The sequence below is a fragment of the Eubalaena glacialis genome, chromosome 18 (assembly GCF_028564815.1).
Source record: "Eubalaena glacialis isolate mEubGla1 chromosome 18, mEubGla1.1.hap2.+ XY, whole genome shotgun sequence".
Lineage (NCBI taxonomy): Eukaryota > Metazoa > Chordata > Mammalia > Artiodactyla > Balaenidae > Eubalaena > Eubalaena glacialis.
Genome location: NC_083733.1, coordinates 56,156,732 through 56,180,153, shown reverse-complemented (window position 1 = coordinate 56,180,153; position 23,422 = coordinate 56,156,732). Strand labels below are relative to the sequence as shown.

General features: G+C 47.0%; 1 protein-coding gene and 1 non-coding gene across 12 annotated transcripts in view; both read left to right on the top strand.

Moving 5' to 3' along the window:
• Positions 1-1,253: 1,253 nt before the first annotated feature.
• The window catches only part of LOC133078495 (F-box only protein 17), a 28,738-nt gene continuing 6,569 nt past the window's right edge, over positions 1,254-23,422 (top strand). For 5 of the 11 annotated variants that reach the window (XM_061173587.1, XM_061173586.1, XM_061173581.1 and 2 more), the window contains exons 1-3: positions 20,617-20,976; positions 21,592-21,957; positions 22,674-22,785. In XM_061173587.1, the coding sequence (XP_061029570.1) occupies positions 21,609-21,957; positions 22,674-22,785 (461 nt within the window). In that variant the 5' untranslated portion in view covers positions 20,617-20,976; positions 21,592-21,608. The other 6 variants (XM_061173591.1, XM_061173590.1, XM_061173582.1 and 3 more) reach the window with 5 other exon arrangements.
• LOC133079234 (U6 spliceosomal RNA) lies at positions 15,607-15,713 on the top strand. Its single transcript, XR_009698113.1, has one exon. It is a non-coding gene; the product is annotated as a U6 spliceosomal RNA (small nuclear RNA).

The window sequence follows — 23,422 nt, the reverse complement described above, 5'->3', positions numbered from 1 at the left end:
TATACTGAAACCTGAGATGATTTACCATTTTTAGCATACGTTACCGCCTTTTTGCTCATTTCCATTGCGCCATGACAGTCCCGGCTTGACCACGTAGGGACAAGAAAACTCCCCCACCTGACATGGAGGAGGAGCTGATGATGGAAGCTTGCCATCTACTCAGGAAGGAGGAAGAAGGTGGTCTTCTCCCCCTCTCCACTTTTCCTTTGATTATAAAACTGTAGCCCACTAAGTTCTCCAGGCGTGGCACTCCCTTGCCCACCGGCTTGTAGGCCTCACAAGCGTCCTATACTAATACTGTAAACTCTTTTCTTAACCTGTCACTCTGCCTCACCCTGAAGTCTCTCTGCCGGGAGACAGAGGAACCTATGCTCTACTAAGTACAGAGACGTGTTCTGTCGGTTTCAGAGTGCCTCCAATGAGTGAGCGCTGGGGTAACTGGGACTGGTGACGATTTCCTAGGTTGTGGGAGGCCTGGAGTTCTGAAGACTGGCTCTGGGGTGGCTAAGATCAGTCCTTGAGGTTCCTTGCGCAATATAGGGCAATCCGAAAAAAACTGTGGAGGGCCAAGGGCAGAGGTCAAGAGAGAAATGGGTCTTGGCCCCATCCTTACTGTGAACCTCGGATTAATTACCTTGTCTGCAATTTAGGGGAGGGGGCAGGTTTCTGATGCAGGAGCGCCCAGGTTGTCGCCCCAGAGAAGTATGTGTGGCGGAGAGGCTCAACTTAAGAACAAGCCTGGGCTTCTGAGACACTACCCTGGGGACACAATGTAAATTCGAGAGAATCCCTGTGGATAGAAACTTCCATCCAAGTGTTTCACACCAGGCCCAGGGTCGAAGTCACAGCTCGGCCATTTACTAGAAGTTGACAGATGGTGGGAGAGATGTTGTGAATGGCGGAGGCGGTTGTAGGCAGGTGGCGGGAATAAGAAGGAAAGACAGGATTTGGGGGGGGCGGTGGGGGCAGCTGGGACCATTCCCACGGCGGGAGGCTCCCCGGGAGGTGGGACTCGCCCACTGGAGGTGCTTGCGCTAAGCGCCGGGGAACCCGGGTTTCAGATCGCGGGGCGCCTGGGCAGCAGGTAACCACGTGGAGAAAATGTAGACTCTCCGAGGAGCGGGCCCCGAGATGCGCGAGGGCGGGGGCTGGGTCCCCTCCCCGCCAGCCTTGCGGCAGCTGGGCCCTCCTCCCGGCGCCTACAGCCTCCCAGACCCCGCCCCTCCCTCGCTTCGGCTTCGCGCAGCCGCCCGCCCGCGGGATCTCACAGCCGTCCGCCCCGGAGAGGACCGACTGCCCAGAGCGCGGGTCCCGGGGCTCCCTGGGCGGGGCCGTTCCCGGGGAGCCCCCCGACTGCCTCTCAGAGCAGGGTGGGGAAGGGGATCCTAGCCCGCCGCCGCCTCCGAGCAGGCCGCCAGGTGAGCGCCGGGACAGGTAGGGACCCAGGTCGGGACCGGTGTCCCGTCCCCACTCGCGGCTGAGGCGCCCCGGGAAGGATTTCCGCCCCAGGCCCTGCCCGGAGGGGCGTGTCCCAAGGGTCCTGCGCCCTAGCGCCCCTTCCCGGCCTGCGCCAGCCAGCTTCTGCCCCTTTAAGTCCAGAGTTACACAATCGCACGTTTGAAAGACCCAGATCGTTCGGAAAGGGCTTTGCTAAAAGCAGCCCTCTAAAGCCCTCGCCTCTCCGCTCGGCTGCTGGCCCGCGGAGGCCACCATTAAATAAATCCCCCTCTAAAACGTACCCGACCAACACGTGTTCGCTGCAGCTGGTGAAAGGCCAGACCACTTTTTACCAATTCTGGTTTTTGTTTCCTCTGACTGGCAGAAAAATCTGTGATTCAGAAGATCTTAGAGCGCCGTTTCTCGATTTAGCAACTTGGGCACAGTATGTTTTTAGCTGCGGCCGCTCCACCCAATTTCAATTTTGTTCTAAGTTAACTTTTGCAGTGTTCAGTAATATTTGTTAACGCTCCGTATCTTGATCCTTCAACTTTAGACAGCAGCTGTTTACCCCCTATTTTGAATATTACCAATATTCAAATTTACAATATTACCAACCTACTTTTAAAATAAATAATAACAATTTTTTAAATGTCCGAGTAACACAAGAACAAAAGACAAACAGGACAAAGCTTTGCATGAAATATCAATCGTTTAAACAGCGCACCCTCCCCCGCAGCCAATTTTAAAACTGTGTAATTAAATTACTTTTCAGAAATGGCAAAAGTAACTTGTGATCCGTGGTGCATGGTTTTAAACCTTTCTCTGCTTTTTATTACTCTGGTAGTTACTTCCAGATTTTTAAAGGAAATTCTTCCATTGTTATTTCTTAGTTTATCAACTTTGAGACAATGTCTGTTAATCCTTTGCTAAAAATAGATGGAGACAGCTTTCATCATCTCCAGGGTTTCCCTCCTTCCTGTATAATCATGACATTCCTTTTAGTTTCTCTATTGGCACTTTTGTAACATGAAATAATTTTTGTAAACTTTTGTTTTCTTGTTCCATTAAATATATCTATATATAACTATATATATATTTGTTATATATATATATGTATATAATCTGTTGACTCCCGTTTTTGTATGGCCTGGCTGAGGAATCTACTTTAAAAATATATATATTTTTAAAATTTATTTGTTTGGTTGCACTGGGTCTTAGTTGCGGCTTCCGAGCTCCTTAGTTGTGGCATGCGAACTCTTAGTTGAGGCATGCATGTGGGATCTAGTTCCCTGACCAGGGATCGAACCCGGCCCTCTGCATTGGGAGCACGGAGTCTTAACCACTGTGCCACCAGGGAAGTCCCTAAAATATTTTTAATAAAGTTTTTATATTTATTTAAATGCTAATTTTTCAATCAAGTTATGCATATGGTTCACAAATCAAATAGAAAAGAGTCTGCCTTATTTTTTTCCTTTGATAAAAGAAATATAATCCCTTTAAGAAAAATGGAAAAGGCAGGGGCAGTGTTTTAGATTAAAAGAGATTAGAGAGACATGAGCACCCCCAGCAGTGTGTGAGCCCCATCTTTGTTAGGAAGATACAGCTCCAGAAGACCTTGGGACAACGGGAAAAAGTGTTCATGGAGTGAAGATTAGATGGTAGAATGGATTTCTCTTAGTGGGTTAAGTGTTAGTATAGACTTATAGAGGGTCCTTATTCTTTCTTAGAAGATGCATGTTTAATAGTTCATCAAAAGAGACATTGTAAATCAACTATACTCCAATAAAAAATAATTTAAAAAATAAAAAAAAATTTAAAAAACAAACAAAAACTCCTGTGGATCCCTGCAGCTACCCAAAGTCATCTTGCCTTGGCAACAGTAGCTAGTCCTCTGGAGTCACAACATACCAAGATAGAAAATGTAAAATGCAATTCAAATAAAATGCCACATGGTTCAAGACCATCAAAAAAAAAAAAAAACAGTTCATCAAAAGAGAGGGAGGGAGAGAAAGCCAATATGGCAAAATATGGAACACATTGAGATATTCGTTTTAACTATTTTTTTCAACTTTTCTGTATGGTGACATTTTTATGGTAAAATTTGACGTAAATAAAGTAAGACAGTTTAGAAACTCAGAGATGAAGGCGTGCACAGCGGCACAAACCCTGGAGTCCTCCACCCCGAGGTTCAAATCCCCGACCTGCCACCTTGCTTGTCAGGCGACCTTGGGTCGGTTGCTTCCCTCCTCCAAGCCTCAGTTTCCCCAGCTGAAAAATAGCGCCTGCCTCATGGGGTTGTTGTTGAGCCTTCTGTGAGATCTTGTAAAGCACTTTCCACATGCCTAGAGCAGTTAGTGTGCAGTTAACAGTAGCTGTTAGTGTTTTGTGAAGGATTTTTCTTAACTACCGTGGTCTGCTCACCTGGGAATAACTACTCATAACATCATCACTGCTCTTGGGCCCTTCCTTCTACTCCTTTTTTTTTCTGGAGATAGATTTTGAACTTGCCGTTTTCTTTCTTTTCTCTTTTTTTAAATTTAATTTATTTATTTTTGGCTGCGTTGGGTCTTCACTGCTGCACATGGGCTTTCTCTAGTTGTGGGAAGCGGGCTTCATTGCGGTGTGCGGGCTTCTTATTGCAGTGGCTTCTCTTGTTTCAGAGCATGGGCTCTAGGCGCATGGGTTTCGGTAGTTGTGGCTTGCGGGCCCTAGAGCGCAGGCTCAGTAGTTGTGGCGCAGGGGCTTATTTGCTCCGCGGCATGTGTGATCTTCCCAGACCAGGGATCGAACCCGTGTCCCCTGCATTGGCAGGCGGATTCTTAACCACTGCGCCACCAGGGAAGTCCCAAACTTGCCATTTTCTTTTGCCTTTTTTAAATTCACTGAATGGCTCTGACCTTGCCATTGGTGCAGTTTCATGTCCTGCTGTGTTTCGTTACTCCCTAAGCACGGATCCCCTTAGCCCACATTCCTCCAGTCATGGTTTCAATGGCTGCGTGATTCTGACATAAGGAGGTGCAGCCACAGACTCCAATCCCATAGATGGACTTAAGTGCTAATCATAGTCACAACGTTCACAGTGGCAGCTAACACTTGTCGAGGGCCAGGCCTTGATCTCACTGAATTTCCCCATCACCATGAGAAGTGAGAGTTACTACAAGTCCACAGTGTCTTAGCCAAAACTTTTGAGGCCCAATGCATTTGGGAAGTGAATATGAGGCAAGCCATAAGGAACCATCCTGTACATTACATAAGATTCCTAGTGGGGCTGGAGAGTAATCAAACACACTGATATTTCTTCAGTGAAATGCAAGTTCATATCATAAATAAAACCTTCCATCAGTTCCAGGCAGCTCTGCCACCAGATGGGTCTGTGAAAGACTTGGTTTGCAGAGCTTTTGGATTTAGGGATTGTGGACAGGAGATGTGGGCCTGCACATTTCCCATTTTCCAGAGGGGAAATCTACGCTTAGAGAGGGAAAGCCATATGCCCAAATTCACGAAGAAGTTTGAATTAGGGCTGGGGCTAACCCGGGGCTCACTGAATGTGGAACTGGCAACATTTCACCTCTCCCCAGTGCCACCTCCTCTGCAGGCTATCACCAGCAGTTCCCAAAACCAATGTCCCCGGCTAGCCCTGTGATGCCCCAGAAATGTCAGTGCTGCCCCCAGGGAACGAGACGATGCACGTAAAGAATTTCTCAGGATGCCTTACACAAAGAAAGCATTGACAAATGTAAACTATTATTTGCACTAAGATGCAGTATGACTGTTTCCTTCTTTGACTTAGATAATCGTGGTGTTCACTGATAGCACTAATAATTGTTAAATTGCGAAATATAACACTCATACAGAAAAGTACATAAAATATACGTGTACAGTTTAACAAATAATTATAAAGTATATAACCAGCACCCAGGTCAACAAGGAGAACATTACCAGCCCCCAGATGCTTCTCTGGTTAGTAGCCCTCTCCATCTCCACAGAGGGAACCAGCGCCCTGACTTTTATAATGCTTGTCTCCCTGCTTGTTTTTTTTTTTTTTTTTTTTGATTTTTTTTTTTTTAAAACATCTTTATTGAAGTATAATTGCTTTACAATGGTGTGTTAGTTTCTGCTTTATAACAAAGTGAATCCGTTATACATATACATATGTTCCCATATCTCTTCCCTCTTGCATCTCCCTCCCTGCTTGTTTTTTTTAATATGGTGTTAGTACCTTTTAATATGTGTGTACATCCATAAGTAGTATTGATTAGTTTAGCTTGTTTGTAGACTTTCTAAGAGTAGAACCACTGGTGTGAATATATAATTTATCATCTAAACCAGGGAATTTTGGAAGTGATAAGGGTCACTATTAACAATGACCCTAATTACCCTGGGACACTAGGTGTAGACAGGACTGCCCCAGGCCACCCAGCTGTCTGGTTGTCCTGGGAGTCGCACTCTGTGTGACTTGTTGTGTCTGGCAACTTCACCCAAAATTATGCTTTTGAGGTCCATTTGTGTTGTTGTGTTTACTTGTCGTTAACCCTTTTTTATTGCTACTTAGTATCCCATTCTGTGACTGCCTTAATTTGTTTATACACCCTACAGCGGATGGGCACCTGGGTCATTTCCAGGCTGGAGCTGTTAGGCGCAGTGCTGTCGCGAATATCCTAGTATGTGTTTCCTGGCTCTGGGGTCGCATTGCTGGGTCATGGAGAAGGCATATTTCTAACTTCAGTAAAAAATGCCTTGGGACTTCCCTGGTGGCGCAGTGGTTAAGAATCCGCCTGCCAATGCAGGGGACACGGGTTCGAGCCCTGGTCCGGGAAGATCCCACATGCCGCGGAGCAACTAAGCCCGTGCGCCACAGCGACTGAGCCTGTGCTCTAGAGCCCACGAGCCACAACTACTGAGCCCACGTGCTGCAACTACTGAAGCCCGCGCGCCTAGAGCCTGTGCTCTGCAACAAATTCCCTGGCGGTACAGTGATTAAGACTCTGCACTTCCACTGCAGGCGGGGCAGATTCAATCCCTGATGGGGAACTAAGATCCCACATGTGCTGTGGTGCGGCCACATAATAAATTAATTAATTAATTAATTAAAAAATGCCCAACTAGTTTCCAAAGTGCTTCCACCAATTTTTACTCTCGTCAGGTGTGTATGGGAGTTCTCACTGGTGGCATTTTAAGTAAATTATGGTGACATTGCACTAGTTGGCTGGTTGGTTGGTTGATTTTAATACGCATGATGTTTATGACATTTAAACTAGAATATACCAGAATCAGAAGTAACTTTGCCTCCCATTTCACCCATGCTGTGGCCCAGAAGACAGTTGAATAACTGAGAGGGTGATGACAGTGAAAATGACAGAGAAATAGGGAAATTCAGTATCGTCTATTACTGTCTGCTATGAAAGATGGTGTTTAGCTCACTGTGTATTTGCTCCACTAATTTTTAATAATTGTACTTTTTAAAAGATCATTTCTTATTTACCTTTGTAACTTTAAATTTTATGCTTCACTTGTATTTCTTATTCTGGCAACTTTTGATTCCCATGATACTAAGTGAGTGAGAGAAGCGTCTTGGCTTCCCCTCCTCTCACCTTTTCCTTTCCCATCTTTGGTCAGTTGTACACTTGCTTTCACGCTGTCAAGGTTGATTACTTCTACAGTCTGTTCTGTTACCCTATTTAAGTCTTACATGCTTTAACTGTAAAGTTTGCCCGGTTTGGGTTTTTTTGGACAGCTTTATTGAGGTGCAATTTACATACCATAAAATTCAGCCCTTTTAAGTGTACAATTTAGTGATTTAGTGAATTTACAGAGTTTTGCAGCCATCACCACAGTTTTAGAGCATTTCTATCACCTCCAAAATATCCCTTGTGCCTATTTGTGACCACTTCCTGTTCCCATGTCCAGTCCCAGGCAACTACTAATCTTTCTGTATGTCTTTTCCGGACATTTCATATGAATCCATCATACAATATGTGGTCTTTTGTGTCTGGCGCTTTCACTTAGCATACTGTTTGGGGGTTCATTCTCATATTGTAGCATGTACCAGTACTTCATTCCTTTTATTGTTGAACAGTATTCCACTGTATGACTACACCACATTTTGTTTATCCATTCACCAGTTGATGGACATTTGGATTGTTTCCAAAGATATAATGCTGCTATGCACTTTTGCAGTCAAGTCTTTGCATGGATGTATGTTTTCACTTCTCTTCGGTAGATAGCCTAATGGTAGAATTGCTGGGTTTCCTGGTAAGTTTATGTTTAACTTTTTTTTTTTAATGTTCAACTTTTAGAGAAACTTTTTTCCAAAGAGGCTGTACCATTTTACATTCCCTCCAGCAGTGTGTGAGGGTTCCAGTTTCTCCCTGTCCTTGCCAATCTTTTGGACAATAGCCATTCTAGTGGGCATGAAGTGGCATCACATTGTGATTTCAAATTGCATTTCCTTAATGACTAATGATGTTGAGCATCTTTTCATGTGCTTATTAGTCATTTTTATCTCTTCTTCAGTGAAATGTCTATTCAAATCTTTCATCAATTTTTAAATTGGATTGTCTTATTATTGAATTTTAAGTGTTCTTTATATATTCTAGATACAAGTCCTTTGTCAAATATATGGTATGCAAATATTTTCTGCTAATCTATAGCTTGTCTTTTCATTTTCTTAATGGTGTCTTTTGAAGTACAAAAGTTTAAAATTTTGATGATGTTTAATTAATCCATTTTTTCTTTTAGGAATCATACTTTTGGTATTGTATCTAAGAAATCTTTGCCTAACCCAAGATCATGAGATTTTTCTCCTGTCTTCTTCTAAAAATGTTATAGTTTTAACTCTTACATTTAGGTCTCTGATTCATTTTGAGTTGATGTTTGTGTATGGTGTGAGGTAAAGGCCTAAATTCATCTTTTTGCATGTAGATTTCCTAACACAATCCAAAGGATTGTCTTTTTTTGAAAAGACAATCTTTATGTTAAGAGACCAGATCTTAAATGGTCTCACCAAAAAAGGAAGTAATTATGTGAAGTGATAAAGGCGTTGCTAATGCTACAGTGGTAATCATATTGCAATATATAAATGTATCAAATCAACAGGCTGGAGAATTCCCTGGCCGTCCAGTGGTTAGGACTCCTTGCTTGCACTGCTGGGGGTCCAGGTTCGATCCCTGGTCAGGGAACTAAGATCCCACAAGCCATGTGCTGCAGCCAAAAAAAAAAAAAACGAAACAGGCTGTGCATCTTAAATTTACACAATATTAATTATATCTCAAAAAAACAAAAACAATATTTTTCCCATGAAAACCAATAAACAGAGCTAGTATAAGGAGAATGCCCCTAGCCTCCAGGTCAAATGGATTCCTTTTTCTTGTACTTTATCAAATGGATATAACATAGATATGGTTTAGTGTATATCATATTTGTGCCATGACTTTCTTAAACAGTTTTTTGTTTTTCCTGCAGTTTTTTTTAATAGCTTTACTTTTTCTCTTTTGAGAGAAGGATTTTCCTGTTTTTAACTCATCCCATCTATTTCTTGGAATTTCTTTTTTCTGCTTGAAGACATTCTTCCTTTTTTAGTATCCTGTTCTTGTTTTGCTTTGAATTTCTTCTCAAATCTACGTGTAGTCAGGACCAGCTACATAATTTGCAGGGCCCAGTACAAAATGAAAATGTGGGCCCCTTGTTCAAAAACGATTAAGAATTTCGGGTTGGGAGTAGCAGGCCATCAAACAAGCACGGAGCCCTTCTAAGTACAACTGCACAGGTCACACGCCCGTGAAGCCTGAAGCCGGCCCTGAGTGTACTCATTAGGGTTTTTCTTTTCCTTTACGTTCTTTTGGCCCTCTGAACTGTCTCTGTTACCTCTGGGATCAGTTCACTCTTGCTCTGCATGTTTATCTTTTTTTTTTTTTTTTAATTTTATTTATTTATTTATTTAATTTATTTGTTTTTGGCTGTGTTGGGTCTTCGTTTCTGTGCGAGGGCTTTCTCTAGTTGCGGCAAGCGGGGGTCACTCTTCATCGCCGGTGCGCGGGCCTCTCACTATCGCGGCCTCTCTTGTTGCGGAGCACGGGCTCCAGACGCGCAGGCTCAGTAGTTGTGGCTCACGGGCCTAGTCGCTCCGCGGCATGTGGGATCCTCCCAGACCAGGGCTCGAGCCCGTGTCCCCTGCATTGGCAGGCAGATTCTCAACCACTGCGCCACCAGGGAAGCCCTGTTTATCTTTTTTAAAAAAATTTATTTATTTATTTATTTTTTATTTTTGGCTGCATTGGGTCTTTGTTGCTGTGCGCGGCTTTCTCTAGTTGCGGTGAGCGGGGGCTACTCTTCGTTGCGGTGTATGGGCGTCTCATTGCGGTGGCTTCTCTTGTGGAGCATGGGCTCTAGGCGCGCGAGCTTCAGTAGTTGTGGCACACGGGCTCAATAGTTGTGGCTTGCAGGCTCAGTAGTTGTGGCGCACGGGCTTAGTTGCTCCGCGGCATGTGGGATCTTCAGGAACCAGGGCTTCAATCCATGTCCGCTGCATTGGCAGGCGGATTCTCAACCACTGCGCCACCAGGGAAGCCCTGCATGTTTATCTTACTGGTTCTTTTTCAGGCTGCTGGTTTTCTTTAAGCATCTGGTGATCCCTGCTTGTCCAATCACATTTTCAAACAAACAAGGGGCTGGGTGACTTATTTAAGTAACTGGTATGAAATTTGGGGCTTTCGTAAATATGGTCCTGCTTTCCCACTGGCCTCTTTGTCCAGCTGAAGGTATGACTGAGAACCCTGTGTTTGGAGGCAGCACTTGTCAGTGATAACTTGGGGGAAACCAAGCTGCTGGGAGCTCACTCCCAGATGCCAGAGTGGGGAAGGCTATCCTCAGGAACACCAGCAGCCTGGGCACTTCCTGGATGCTTCATGCAATTTTTTCAAAGAACAGTCATCCAGTACTGTTTTGTTTTTCCTGTATGTGAATGTTGGGCAGCTTGAGATCTGTGTGGCAAAGCATGGCGGAGGAAGGTGAGGGAACAGGGAGCCAATAGGCACCGTTTTTCAAAGATGGACTAACCTCTGTCCTCGCTCTGCCCTCTCGACTCCTGACCTGCACTTCTACCACAGCCTGGGCCCCTCTGGATCCTCGACTCTGGGTCGAGAGCCTCTGGGGGTCCTTGAGGCTCCATTGTCCCCACCTTGAGTTCTGTCCTAGCCCCTACACTTCTTTCTGCTTTCTATCTTGCAGAAATTTATCGACATTTCTTTCTTGGTGATGGTCCCCCTCCTGTTCACTTTGCTTTTTAATTTCTTTGCTGTACGTAGGGAGGATGCCCTTTGAGAGGGAGACCAGACTGCCCAGATTCCCATCGCCACTCCACTTCTGACTGCTGTGTGACCTTTTGTGCATCATTTCACCTCTCTGGGCCTCATGGTGTGAAGATCAACTGCGATAATACAGAAGCCACAAAAGGCTACCCCCAGTCAGTTCCTGGTCTGCACATCTGTCTCACCTGGCCCACACTGTCCTTTTTTTTTTTTTCTTTAAATGCACCGCTAACATTTAAAAATTGGGTGATTTCACATAAAAACAGGGATTTCCAATCACTTGACAAACTGGAAAATGTAGCCAAACTGGGCCCACCTTCCTACTGGGCAGTAAATCAGCCAGAGTGAGCACTGGCGCAGCCTCCAGGCTGGGCTCCTCTCTCCGGTTTGCTTCCACCAAGTTGGTCTCACTTTGGATACTTCCTGTCTCTTGTAGCATTTGAACTTGGGATTCCTGGGATTCTGTTTTGAGAGCATCTAGCACAGAACCAGCTATTATTATTATGAGGCCAGCCGGGGGCTTGAATCCAGCCCTTGCTCTGATCACCAGGCCCTTGCTCTGATCACCAGGTCTTGCATTCACCCAGAAAGGGTACCGTTTTTTAAAAATCTACCTAAAAGCTCTTACAGGCCAGTAGAGGCTCTGATTATCAATAGCTCAGTCTGCCTTCTTGAACGAGAAGACACACCAAATCTTTGTACATGCAAATAATTCTAAAGAGCAAAGAATTTTCGATCTTGTTTTATTGATGATTTTTCTGTAACCATTTGTCGCAGGTTAGAAACAACACTGGCACCACAGTTCAAGAGTAAAGAGTTAAAATTAATAAGGGAGAGGGTAATTCCCTGGCAGTCCAGGGGTTAGGACTGCGCACTTCCACTCCTGAGGGCGCGGGTGCAGTCCCTGGTCGGGGAACTAAGATCCCACAAGCCGCAAGGTGCGGCCAAAAAAAAAAAAATTAATAAAGGAGGATGTCAGGTAGAGGAAAATCTCCCCGGGGCATGAAAAGGAAGCCATTCTGTCTAAAATTGAAAAGATTCACAATACAAGGTGCTGACAACTGCAACTCTCATGCATGGTTGATGGGATCGCAAATGGCACAATCATGCTGAAAAAACGATTGGGCATGTTCCTGTAAAGTGAGATACACACTTACCATGTGATCCAAGAATTCCACTCCTACATAGTTACTCATGAGAAATGAAAACCTGTGTCCACACAAACACTTGTATGTGAATGTTCATAGAAGCTTTATTCATAATAGCCTCAAGCTGGAAACAACCCAAATGTCCATGATGGTGGGTGGGTAAACAGATCATGGTTTAATCTGTTCAATGGAATACTACTCAGTGATAAAAAGGAGTGAACTACTGATTGATACATGCAACGATGTGGCTGAATCACAGAATGTTATGCTGAAGGAAAGAAGACACAGGGGCACATTCTATAGTTATCAGTCAGGGTCCAATCAGGAGACTGGAACCACACAGGAATTTGAAGGGAGAATGTTTAATATACAGAATTATTAATTATAGCAGAGGATTAGAGTTAGAGGGATTAGCTGCTAAGAAATAAGAGAATGCTAAAGAATATAGAAATAGCAAATACAAGGAGCAGCCACTACCCCTAAGATCTAAGACAGACAGCTTGAGAAGGATGCCAGTCCCAGGTTGTCTGTGGCAGCCGCAGAATCCCTGGTGTTTTTGGAGAACACTTGGAGATGACCCACTAAAGGGCAAAAGAATCCCTTTGGTGCTGCACCTGTAGAGCTTGCTGGAAATCCAGCCTCTGGAACTTGCCAGAAGTCAGTCCTCTAGGATGCTAGGGAAAGCAGTTCCCAAGGAAGTATCTCACCAGAGGCACTCAGCTAGGAAACCAGCTGAGGTGGGTGCCAGGGGAGGATGCTGGCTGAGGGATGCTGCTGACTGCCAGACACCGGAGAAGCATGCATGTACGCTTGGGAATGGGGCAGGAGAAGCTGCCTATCCCGGCAGTCTGGAAGTGGGAAGCAAAACCCCTTCCTCTGTACAACAGACTCTAGGTCCATCCACCTCACTGCAAATAACACATATATATGGAATCTAAAAAAAAAAAAAAAAAAAAAAATGGTACTGATGAACCTAGTGGCAGGGCAGGAATAAATACGCAGACATAGAGAATGGACTTGAGGACACGGGGTTGGGGGAGGGGGAAGCTGGGGCGAAGTGAGAGAGTGGCATGGACATATATACACTACCAATGTAAAATAGACAGCTAGTGGGAAGCAGCCGCATAGCACAGGGAGATCAGTTTGGTGCTTTGCGACAGCCTAGAGGGGTGGGATAGGGAGGGTGGGAGGGAGGCTCAAGAGGGAGGGGATACGGAGATATATGTATGCATATGGCTGATTCACTTTGCTGTACAGCAGAAACTAACACAGCACTTCCTCCTGCAATGCCTCTCTGGCTCCCTCTACTGGAAAAACTTAACATGTCAGCCGGCAAAGGGAAAAGATTTACGTGCCCAGATTCCAATTTCTCAACTTGGAGCTGTGAGGAAGTAAATTAATAACTGGCACACCATGTGATTCCATTTATATGAAATTCTAGAAGAGAAAACTCTAATTTATAGTGACATAAAGCAGATTAGTGGCGGGGATGGAGGTGGGGCTTAACTGGGAAGGGGTAAACCTTTTAGAGTGAAAGAAATATCCCACATCTTGGCTGTGGGCATGGTTGTACAGTTGTACACAGTTGTTAGAACACAAATTGTGCACTTGAAGTATGTGCATCTTATTGGATGTAATTTATACATCCATGAAGGTAATTTTTTTAAAAAGGTACCCATTCTGGGAAACAGGGCTCCCTGTGTGCAAATATAAATGGAACATGTACGTGTACACACACAGCAGAAATGCACCACGAATCCCACCACCAAGATTCCCCAGCTTATGCAGGTGCATATCTCTCCATGGGGTGTTATTGGAAGTAGTTTCTGGCTTTGGCTTGGTGGTTTGCTCATGCATTCTCCCTGAGGAGTTCAAGTTCAACATGCGTGCCCTGGGTAGTTGGCAGAGTTTTGAAAGGGTGATGAGGTAGATGTGTGCCCACCCCCTCTCCCATTTCCCTTCTCCCCAAGGGGGATCCACAGAGGGCATCTCACTAGGTTCCTAATTCTTTCAGATTATCAAATCCTCATCCAAAGAGCGAAAGCCTGTAGCTCTTTTATGACCATTGAGTCTGATTCCTTGAGTCCCAGGCATGGCTTAGGGATATTTGTCTTTCACTGCTCACATCCATCCTTTGAGGTAGAACAATAGTTATCCCCATGTTACAGACAAGAAAACTGAGGCTCAGAGGGCAGCAACATGCCTAAGTGATGGCCTGCCCAAGAAGAGGCAGAACCAGGGTTTGAACGTTGATCGTCTGCCTCCATAGTGGGAGCTCCTGCCCATCAGCTATCCTGCTGGGAGCGGCAGCCCAGGATCCTGGAAACCTTCAGTTGCTCCCTGCCCTCGGCAGAGGGTCCTAATAGGCTTTACAGACACTGAATCTTTTTTTTTTTTAATTAATTTATTTTATTTTTGGCTGCGTTGGGTCTTCGTTGCTGCGCGCGGGCTTTCTCTAGTTGCGGCTAATGGGGGCTACTCTTCGTTGCGGTACGCGGGCTTCTCATTGCGGTGGCTTCTCTTGTTGCAGAGCATGGCCTCTAGGCGCGCGGGCTTCAGTAGTTGCGGCACGCGGGCTCGGTAGTTGTGGCTCATGGGCTCTAGAGCGCAGTCTCAGTAGTTGTGGCATCCGAGGCATGTGGGATCTTCCTGGACCAGGGCTCGAACCTCTGTCCCCTACGCTGACAGGTGGATTCTTAACCACTGTACTACCAGGGAAGCCTGGACACTGAATCTTTGACAGTTGGGTCTTTTCTACCCCCATGATTGTATTCTGAAAAAATTCAACGATACAGAAAAGCTAATTCAAGCATCCAGAAAAGCTGATTTTTTTTTTTTTTTTGCCACGCTGCACAGCTTGTGGGATCTTAGTTCCCTGACCAGGAATGGAACCCACGCCCTCGGCAGTGAGAGCTCCGAGTCCTAACACTGGACCGCCAGGAAATTCCCAAAGCTGAAATAATTATACAGTGAATAAACACTGACGCCTAAGAAAAGGAGACAAGGACGATACCCATGTATTTTTTTAGACCGATACTGAAATATTACTATTCACAGTAACTGTTCAGTCTTCAAAATTCATAAAACAAAAGTTAACGACATGATATTTCAAGTACCAAAATGTACCAGGGTTTGATCCCTGGTAGGGGAACTAAGATGCCACGTGCAGCGACGCGCGGCCAAAAAAAAAGAGAGAGAGAAGGACAATTCCATCATCGTGATTTGTACAACAACAAAGAAAATAAAGTGTTTACTTTTATGTGGCAAAAAGCATTAAAAAAAAAAAAAAAAAGAGTGGGGCTACTCAGGGAAAAGTATGTGCTAGCAGGAGACCACATGGAGACGGAGAAATGCTGGGGAGCCCCCAGCTGTCTGAGTCCCCACCTCCGGTGCTTGACAGAGGAGTGATGAGCCTTCAGGTGACCCAGCGCCAGCCCCTGCCTGAGGACCACTGCATGAGAGCCGCTGAGAACTGCTTGGCTGAGCCCAGTCAGTCCCCAGAGCCATAAAAAATATTCATAAAATAATGGTTATTATAAGTATATGCCACCAAACCATGGCAATGGTATCACCACTGAGTCACGGAGGTATTTTTGTGCAAAATTTTCCATCACTATAAAAAGGCCCTACTTGATTGGAGGAACCACTGAGGAGAGAGAGAAGCTACCTCTTAATACTCTCATGGGGGTCCTTAATTTAAAAATAATCCTATCGTGCTCACTTTGGCAGCACATATACTAAAATTGGAACGATAGAGAGAAGATTAGCATGGCCCCTGCACAAGGATGACAAGCAAATCTGTGAAGCGTTCCATATTTTAAAATCATAGTAATAATAATAATCCTATCTTTTGTTTGATAACACTGGGGAGAGCTTTTTGGACATCTTTTGGTTCCTTTCCATGGACTACCATCTCTGTTTTTATTGTTGTTATCGTTTCTAGTAAACCTTTTCTAGAAAGTACACAAACTGTACAGCCTGATGAATTTTTACAAACGAACGCACATGTAACCAGCCCTCAGATCAAGAAACAGGAAGAAAGAAAGAAAAAAACCTTTCTAAATGTTTCTAAAGGCAAAGTTCCTCTGCCCAGATGGAATGTTTTTTTTAACTTATTGAAGTAGAGTTGATTTACAATGTTGTGTTAATTTCTGCTGTACAGCAAAGTGACTCAGTTATACATATATACATATACATTCATTTTTATATTCTTTTCCATTATGGTTTATCACAGGATATTGAATATACTTCCCTGTGCTATACAGTAGGACCTTGTGGTTTATTCATTCTATAATATTTATAATAGTTTGCATCTGCTAATCCCAAACTCTCAGTCCATCCCTCCCCCACCCCCCCTCCCTCTTGGCAACCAACCACAAGTCTGTTCTCTATGTCTGTGAGTCTGTTTCTGTTTCACAGATCAGTTCATTTGTGTCATATTTTAGTTCCACATATAAATGATATCATAGGGTATTTGTCTTTTTCTGATTTGCTTCACTTCGTATGATAAGCTCCAGGTCCGTCCATGTTGCTGCAAATGACATTATTTCATTCTTTTTCATGGCTGAGTAGTATTCCATGGTATATATGGACCACATCTTCTTTATACATTCCAGATGGAACTTTCAATGCTGACTGGAATTCTCTTGGCCACCCTTTGTGAGTGGTACCTGTCCCCTGAAATACAGGTCACTGAGCATCGTTACATTTAGCAAGTGCTGCATAACAGACCACTCAAAATGCAATGACTTAAAACAGTAACCGTTCCTTTATTATTTTGATGGCTCTGGGGATTGACTGGGCTCAGCTAAGCAGTCCTCAGGGGCTTTTGTGCAGGTGCCATCAGGCAGTGGTTGGGACTGGGTCATCTGAGGGCTCATTCACTCCTTTGTGTAGCACCTTGGATGGGGAGACCCAAACAGCTGGGGCTCCCAAGCATGTCTGTCTCCCTGTGTATCTCCAATGTGACGACTTCAGGGCAGCCAGACTTGCGTGGTGACGCAGGTGGTGGTGTGCTGGAGCTGGCTCGCGCCGGATCCTGGGACCACATTGTGGACAGCTCTTTCCAACTCCAAAGTCCAGGGACGTCGTGTTGGTAGCTTGCTGTCAGCCATGGAAGGTGTATTCACACCACAGAAGTCAGCAAATGCTACACACCCAGACTCTTCTTTTTTTCCCCTACAGAGCCAGTTGTTAAACGTTTAGGAGCACACCACTGGACTCACGGCTCCCCATGCATGCATCCCCAGAGAGTCAGGCAGAGGCTGTATCCTCTTTCCTGACCTAGCCTCTGAAATCCCTTAGCAATGTCACTTCTGCAATGCTCTGAAAGGCGAAGCAGTCCCAAAGGCCTGCCCATGTCAAGGGGAGGGCTGTGGACGCCACCCCTTAATGGAGAATGGTCAATTCCTGGAAAAGAGCACGTCAGTTTGGATACGTTGTTATAACCATCTGGGGACGATGTCTGCCATGCATCACAGGTCCCTGGAAACCGAATATCAGTAGCATCCCCCAGTCACTGTGACAACCAATACAATATCCTCCCCACCAAACACACACACACACACACACACACTTCCAAACACCCTAGCAGCAGGCAGTGCTGTGCCATTCTGACCCAGCCAGTAGTTGGCATTCAGCCGTGTTGGACATGTTGGCTACGAGGCACCTCGTGGGCCTCAGGAGAGCATCACACACAAGCATTTTGAATACCCAGGGCTCATATGGTACATCACTTGAAGGTCCTTGCCCCTCAGTGAAGTCTGGCTGTCCTGGTTGTGTGAGGGGACCACCCCCAGCTCCAGGGATCCCCTGTTTGCCAGTGATCGGCACATTCCTAAGGAGAGCCGACCCAGGGAACTACACTCTGGTGAGTTTCACATCCATACCGGGCAAGCTGGTGGATTCGCTTGTAAATTGCAGCTAATTATTAATGCAGCTAATAACCACCTGGGGCAACGCACACCCTAGTCTCTAAAGCGTGTCTCCACAACTTCAGTTCTCTGTTGTGGAGGTGAAGGGGAATTGGGCTTTGTGCCACGTCCACGGACCACTGGCTTGATAGGGCCTTAATCCTTAACAAGACCTTAATCAATTTATTTCAAAATAGTAGCAGCTGACATGAATGGAGCACTTACTGGCATTAGATAATATAACAAGCATTAGATCATTGAAGCCTCTTAACCCAGGGCAACCTCCAAGGATTGTTTTGGCCATTAAAACACGATGATGGGATTCAGTGCAATGATCCAGCTTAAACGCTCAGCACGGGTGGTTTAGTAAGGGCTCAGTAAATGTCACCAGATGAAAATATTGTAGCTAAATGGTTGCTCGCCATCTTTTTATGGTGTGTAATAATAATAGCAACTAACATAATTTAGTGTCTAATATTATATCAATACCACTTTTATTTATGAGACACCAGCGATTATTTAAGCGCTTTACAAATATTAATTCGTTTCATCCTCACAATAACCCTATGAAGTGGGTAAGGTTAACATCCTCATTTTCGGAAGAGGAAACTGAGGCATAAAAAGATGAAGTGATTTGCTCTTGAGGCAAGAGGCTTAGCTGGGACTCAAACCCAGGCTGGCTGGACCCAGGCATGGGCATTTCATCACTAAGCTCTTCTGCCTTGATGGGGAAATGAAATGAGTTTCTCACTAGGTCTTGAGCTAATCACTGAGTTCTTGTTAAATAAAGGTGTTTCACCTTGCTATGCCTCAGTTTGCTCATCTGTGAAGTGGGTTTCTTTTGGGAAGAATAAAGTAAGGAAATGGGAAGGAGGAGTAGGTGATGGTCATGAGGCCCTGAAATTGTAAATAATGTGGCCAGGGACGGTCTCATGGAGAAGTTGACATTTGAGCAAAGATTGAAGGGAATGTGGAGGTGAGCAAATAAATGCTCTGGTTCCAGGTGGAGGAAACAGCCTGTGCGAAGGCCCTGAGGTGTGGAGGCTGGTGTGGCTGGGGCAGAGTGAGTGAGGGGGAGATGAGGGCAGGGAGGTGATGGGTACAGATCATGTGGGGCTTGTGGGCTGCATTGAGGACCTTGCCCTGACCCTGAGTGAGGTGGAGCCACAGAAGGGCTCTGAGCAGGGCAGGGACAGGACCTGACTCAGGTGTTCACACCTGACAGCTGGGGAAAGGAGCAGGGAGACAGTGATGGTCCAGGTGAGAGGTGATGAGAGTGGATGAGATCCCAAAGGGAGTACTCATGGAGAATAGAGGAGGTTCAAAGACTCAGCCCTGGGACTTCCCTGGTGGTGCAGTGGTTAAGAATCTGCCTGCCAATGCAGGGGACACGGGTTCGATCCCTAGTCTGGGAAGATCCCACATGCTGCGGAGCAGCTAAACCCGCGCGCCACAACTACTGAGCCCCCGTGCCACAACTACTGAAGCCCACGCACCTAGAGCCTGTGCTCCGCAACAAGAGAAGCCACCTCAATGAGAAGCCCATGCACCCCAACAAAGAGTAGCCGAGTAGCCCCCGCTTGCCGCAACTAGAGAAAGCCCATGCGCAGCGACGAAGACCCAACGCAGTCAAAAATAAATAAATTTATTTTTTTAAAAAAAGACCGATCCCTGATACTGAAATCAGAGGGAGGAGGAAGGAACAGCTGAGGAGATTGACTAGGAGCCACAGGCAGACGGGAGGGGTCTAGAGGGATGTGCCGGCCCAGAGCCAAGTGAGAAGAGAGTCACCTCACTGTGTCAGGTGCTGCTGACAGGTCAAGCAAGGTGAGGATTGAACAGTGACTACTGGCTCAGCACCAAGGGGGCGGGGTCATTGGTGACCTTGACATTTCAGGGTAGAGAAGGAGGGCAAAGTCTGATTAGAGAAGGTTTGAGAGAGAATATCAGTAGAAAATATGGAGGCAGTGAGTGTGACAACTTTTCGGAGATTTATTATAAAGAGGAGCAAAGAAATGGGGTCAGAGCTGGGAGGGGAGGTGGAGTCAAGAGGAGTTTCATTTGTTTTCAAATGAGAGATGACTCTGTGTGAGCTGACGGGAATGATCCAGTGCAGAGGGGGAAGCTGAAGGTGCAGCAGAGAGAGGGGAGAACTGTGAGACGGTGAGCTGGGGTGGGAGCAGTCACGGTGGGAAAGCACAGGGCAGGGAGGTGGTACATGGGGCGGTGGGGGTCTATGGACGTTCACTTCCCATCGATTTTATTTTTTCCGCAAAATAAGAAGCAAGGAGGGAATTCCCTGGTGGTCCAGTGGCTAGGACTCCGTGCTTCCACTGCAGGGAGCATGGGTTCGATCCCTGGTAGGGGAACTAAGATCCCCCATGCTGCGCGGCACGGCCAAAAAAAATAAATAAGAAGCAAAGAGAGAGTGAAAAGGTGGAAGGAAGTGTGATGTGTTGGGGATAGGGGAGAAGGTGTGAAATAGTTATCTACAGAGAGGAAGAGCAAGAGGATAAGAGAAATGTAATCTGGTTGCCAGGCAGCACTGTGGGTACGCTTGAGCGTCAAGTGCACAAACTTGAAGTGAGACCAGCCAGTGGAGTTGTGTGTTGTTCTTCAGCGGCTTTAAACTGTGTGGGTACAGGCACAGGTAGGTGGAGGGCTGGATTTAACCGGGTCATGCGTAGGAGGAAGCCAGAGGAGGCAAGGGTGTATGCAAAGAATGTTTTAAATGATTAACCAAGGAATTTAAGCTGGATAAGGAAGAACTGAGGACTTGAGGGGGTGTGGGGCAGTGAAAAAGAGGTAGGGACAAAGGATGGGAGATCACAGTGGGTTGGAAGGACTGTGGGGGGTGGAGGTCTAGGGCACTGGAGGGAGAGAGCTGGAAAGAGAGGAGGTGACGCGTGGAGACTGAGAAGCCTGAGACTGAGGCTCTGAAGAGGCTGTGGTTACTGAGACAAGGTGTAGGTGCGACCACGGGGTGGAGGGGCCGGAAGAACAGCTGGTCAGGGAACAAGAGAGGCCTGGTGGCAGAAGGAAGGAGCGTCATCCTGGATATGGAAATCACCAAGAATGTTGATAAGAGCAGCCTGAGTGGCAGTGAGCCTGGAGCTAAAATCATGGAGAAGTGAGGAGTAGTCATCTGGGTCAGCAGATGATGATGACAAGGTGACAAACGATCTACCCTGATGATGAGATTCATAGCTGCGGCGTTTGGGGGAGGATGGAGGGAGAACGGTCTGGAAACAGCACCAAGGAGCAAGGAGATTTACCCACTTGGAAGGCCCACAGGACAGCTGGGTTCTGGTTAGAGCAAGAAGGTGACAAGAATCTTCAGCGAAGAGATTGAGGAAATAGATTTTGCTGAAGGACAGGTCCTGGATTCCAAAGGCCCGAGAGTCGGGACAGGTTGGGGGATGGGGTGGAAATGGTTTCCTCCTCGGTGGATTTTTCTCATGGGCCTTCAGTGTGCATATGGTCATATGTAAAGTGCTTAGCCAGACACAAGTGCACCGGCCAGAGACAGAAGCCGTGGTTAGCAGTCCTGGTGGGGTCGTGATCAGGCCAGGGGGTTGTTGCTTGAGGGGAAAAGGTGGGGAGAAACCGGTCCCCGTCCAGAGCCAAGTGGCAGGAAATAGATGCTGGATTTTCTTGGTTATGGCAGTCCCCCGGTCGCCGTGTACCTGGTGAGGTCACGGTCAAGTCGCAGGGGACTTGCGTCCTGGAAGGAGAGGTGGAGGGAGGCCGGGCTGCCCTGACCTGCCGACCCCTCTCGACCTGCAGGACTCTGGCGGCCGGAGATGGGCGCCCGGCCTTCGCGGCGGCGGCTGCCCGCGGACCCGCCCATAGCCTTGGACGTGCTGCCGCCGGAGCTGCTCGTGCAGGTGCTGAGCCACGTGCCACCGCGCGCGTTAGTGACGCGCTGCCGCCCAGTGTGCCGCGCCTGGCGTGACGTGGTGGACGGGCCCACCGTGTGGCTGCTGCAGCTGGCCCGCGACCGCAGCGCGGAGGGCCGCGCATTCTACGCGGTGGCCCAGCGCTGCCCGCCCAACAGCGAGGACGAGGAGGAGTTCCCGCTCCGCGCCCTGGCGCGCTACTGCCTGCGAGCGCCCCTCGGCCGCAACCTCATCTTCAACTCCTGCGGAGAGCGTGGGTGCCGGGGGTCAGGGCCTAGCAGCAGGGGCGGGAAAAAAGAGACCAAAGGGATGTGTGGCCTGGAGGCCCAGGCGACGTGGAGCGAGTGGGCGTGGCCAGGATGAAGCAGACAGGGGCGGGGCCGGGAGCCAGGGGACGTGGTCGAGGCTCTTGGGAAACTGGGTGGGAGGAGCCAGGGGCTGTGGGCAGTATGGCGAGCCAAGATGACTGGGCGAGACAGAGCAGAAGGATCCAGGGAACTGGGCCGTGGCAGAGGTGAAGCCATGCTTGAACTGTAGATTCGGTGGGCGCGGTTAAAGGGGGAGGAGCCAGGGGAGGCCTGGGAGAAGCCGATTGGGTGCTGGCAGGGGCGGAGCTTGCATAGAAATATAAGGTATTGCGAGGCTGTGGGGAGGGGAACTGAGTGAGTGGGCGGGGCCAAGGTAGGAGGGGCCCGGAAGCGGTGGTGTAAGGAGCCCAGGGCGGGGCCAGAATTGAATCCCAGTAGTTTGAGAGTGAAGGGAGGCAGAACAGGGGGGCGGGGCCGAGAGAGGCTGCGGAGAAGCTGAGTGGATGGGCAGGGCTGAGTGACGCCGTCGTGGGGTGGGACCAAGAATACAGCCTGCTGGGAGGGAGGAGCTGGTGGGCGGAGCAAGTTAGGTGGTGGCGGGCTCTCCGCGGGGCGAGCTGGCGGGCGAATCCCTGGTGTTCAACCCTTTTATATCTCACAGAGGGCTTCAGAGGCTGGGAGGTGGAGCACGGCGGGAATGGCTGGGCTGTGGAAAAGAACCTAATACTGGTGCCGGGCGCTCCTTCCCAGACCTGCTTCGTGACTTCTTTCGAGTGAGTGGCCCTTGATCCCTGGTGCGAGGGAGGGGGACCCTACCCTACCGTCCTCATCCTCACCCTCACCCACTTTCAGCCTCTCCTTCCCACATTCATTTATTCAGTCAATCAGCTAATATTTGTTGAGGGCCTACCAGGTACCAGGCACTGTTTTACATGTCAGAGATACAAGGAAAATTCAGAAAGATCAGGAACCTGCTCTTTTTTCATTTGCATTTTAGATGTAGGGTTGGGGAAGCCATTAAACGCATAAACAGTAAAATAAAAACAACAACATAATAAACATTTAGAGGGCTTACTCTATGCTAGATGCTTTACATGTAAATTTTTTAATCCTGGCAACAACCCTATGACACATACCATTATTATCTCCACTTTCTAATAGGAAACTGAGGCATAGAGGGTAACTAACATCTAGTAAATGGTGGAGCTGGGATTCGAACCCAGGTAGTCTGACTTCAGAGCTTCTGACGGTGATAAATGCTATGAAGACATAAAAACAGTTTGATTGGCTGATTCTCTTTATCCTCATACCCCATACCCATTTTCCTTGTGCCCTCCCCCCACAGTCAACCATTCTCATGGCATCTAGCTTTCTAGTAGTTACCAGTATATTAGGGGTGACGGGATATCT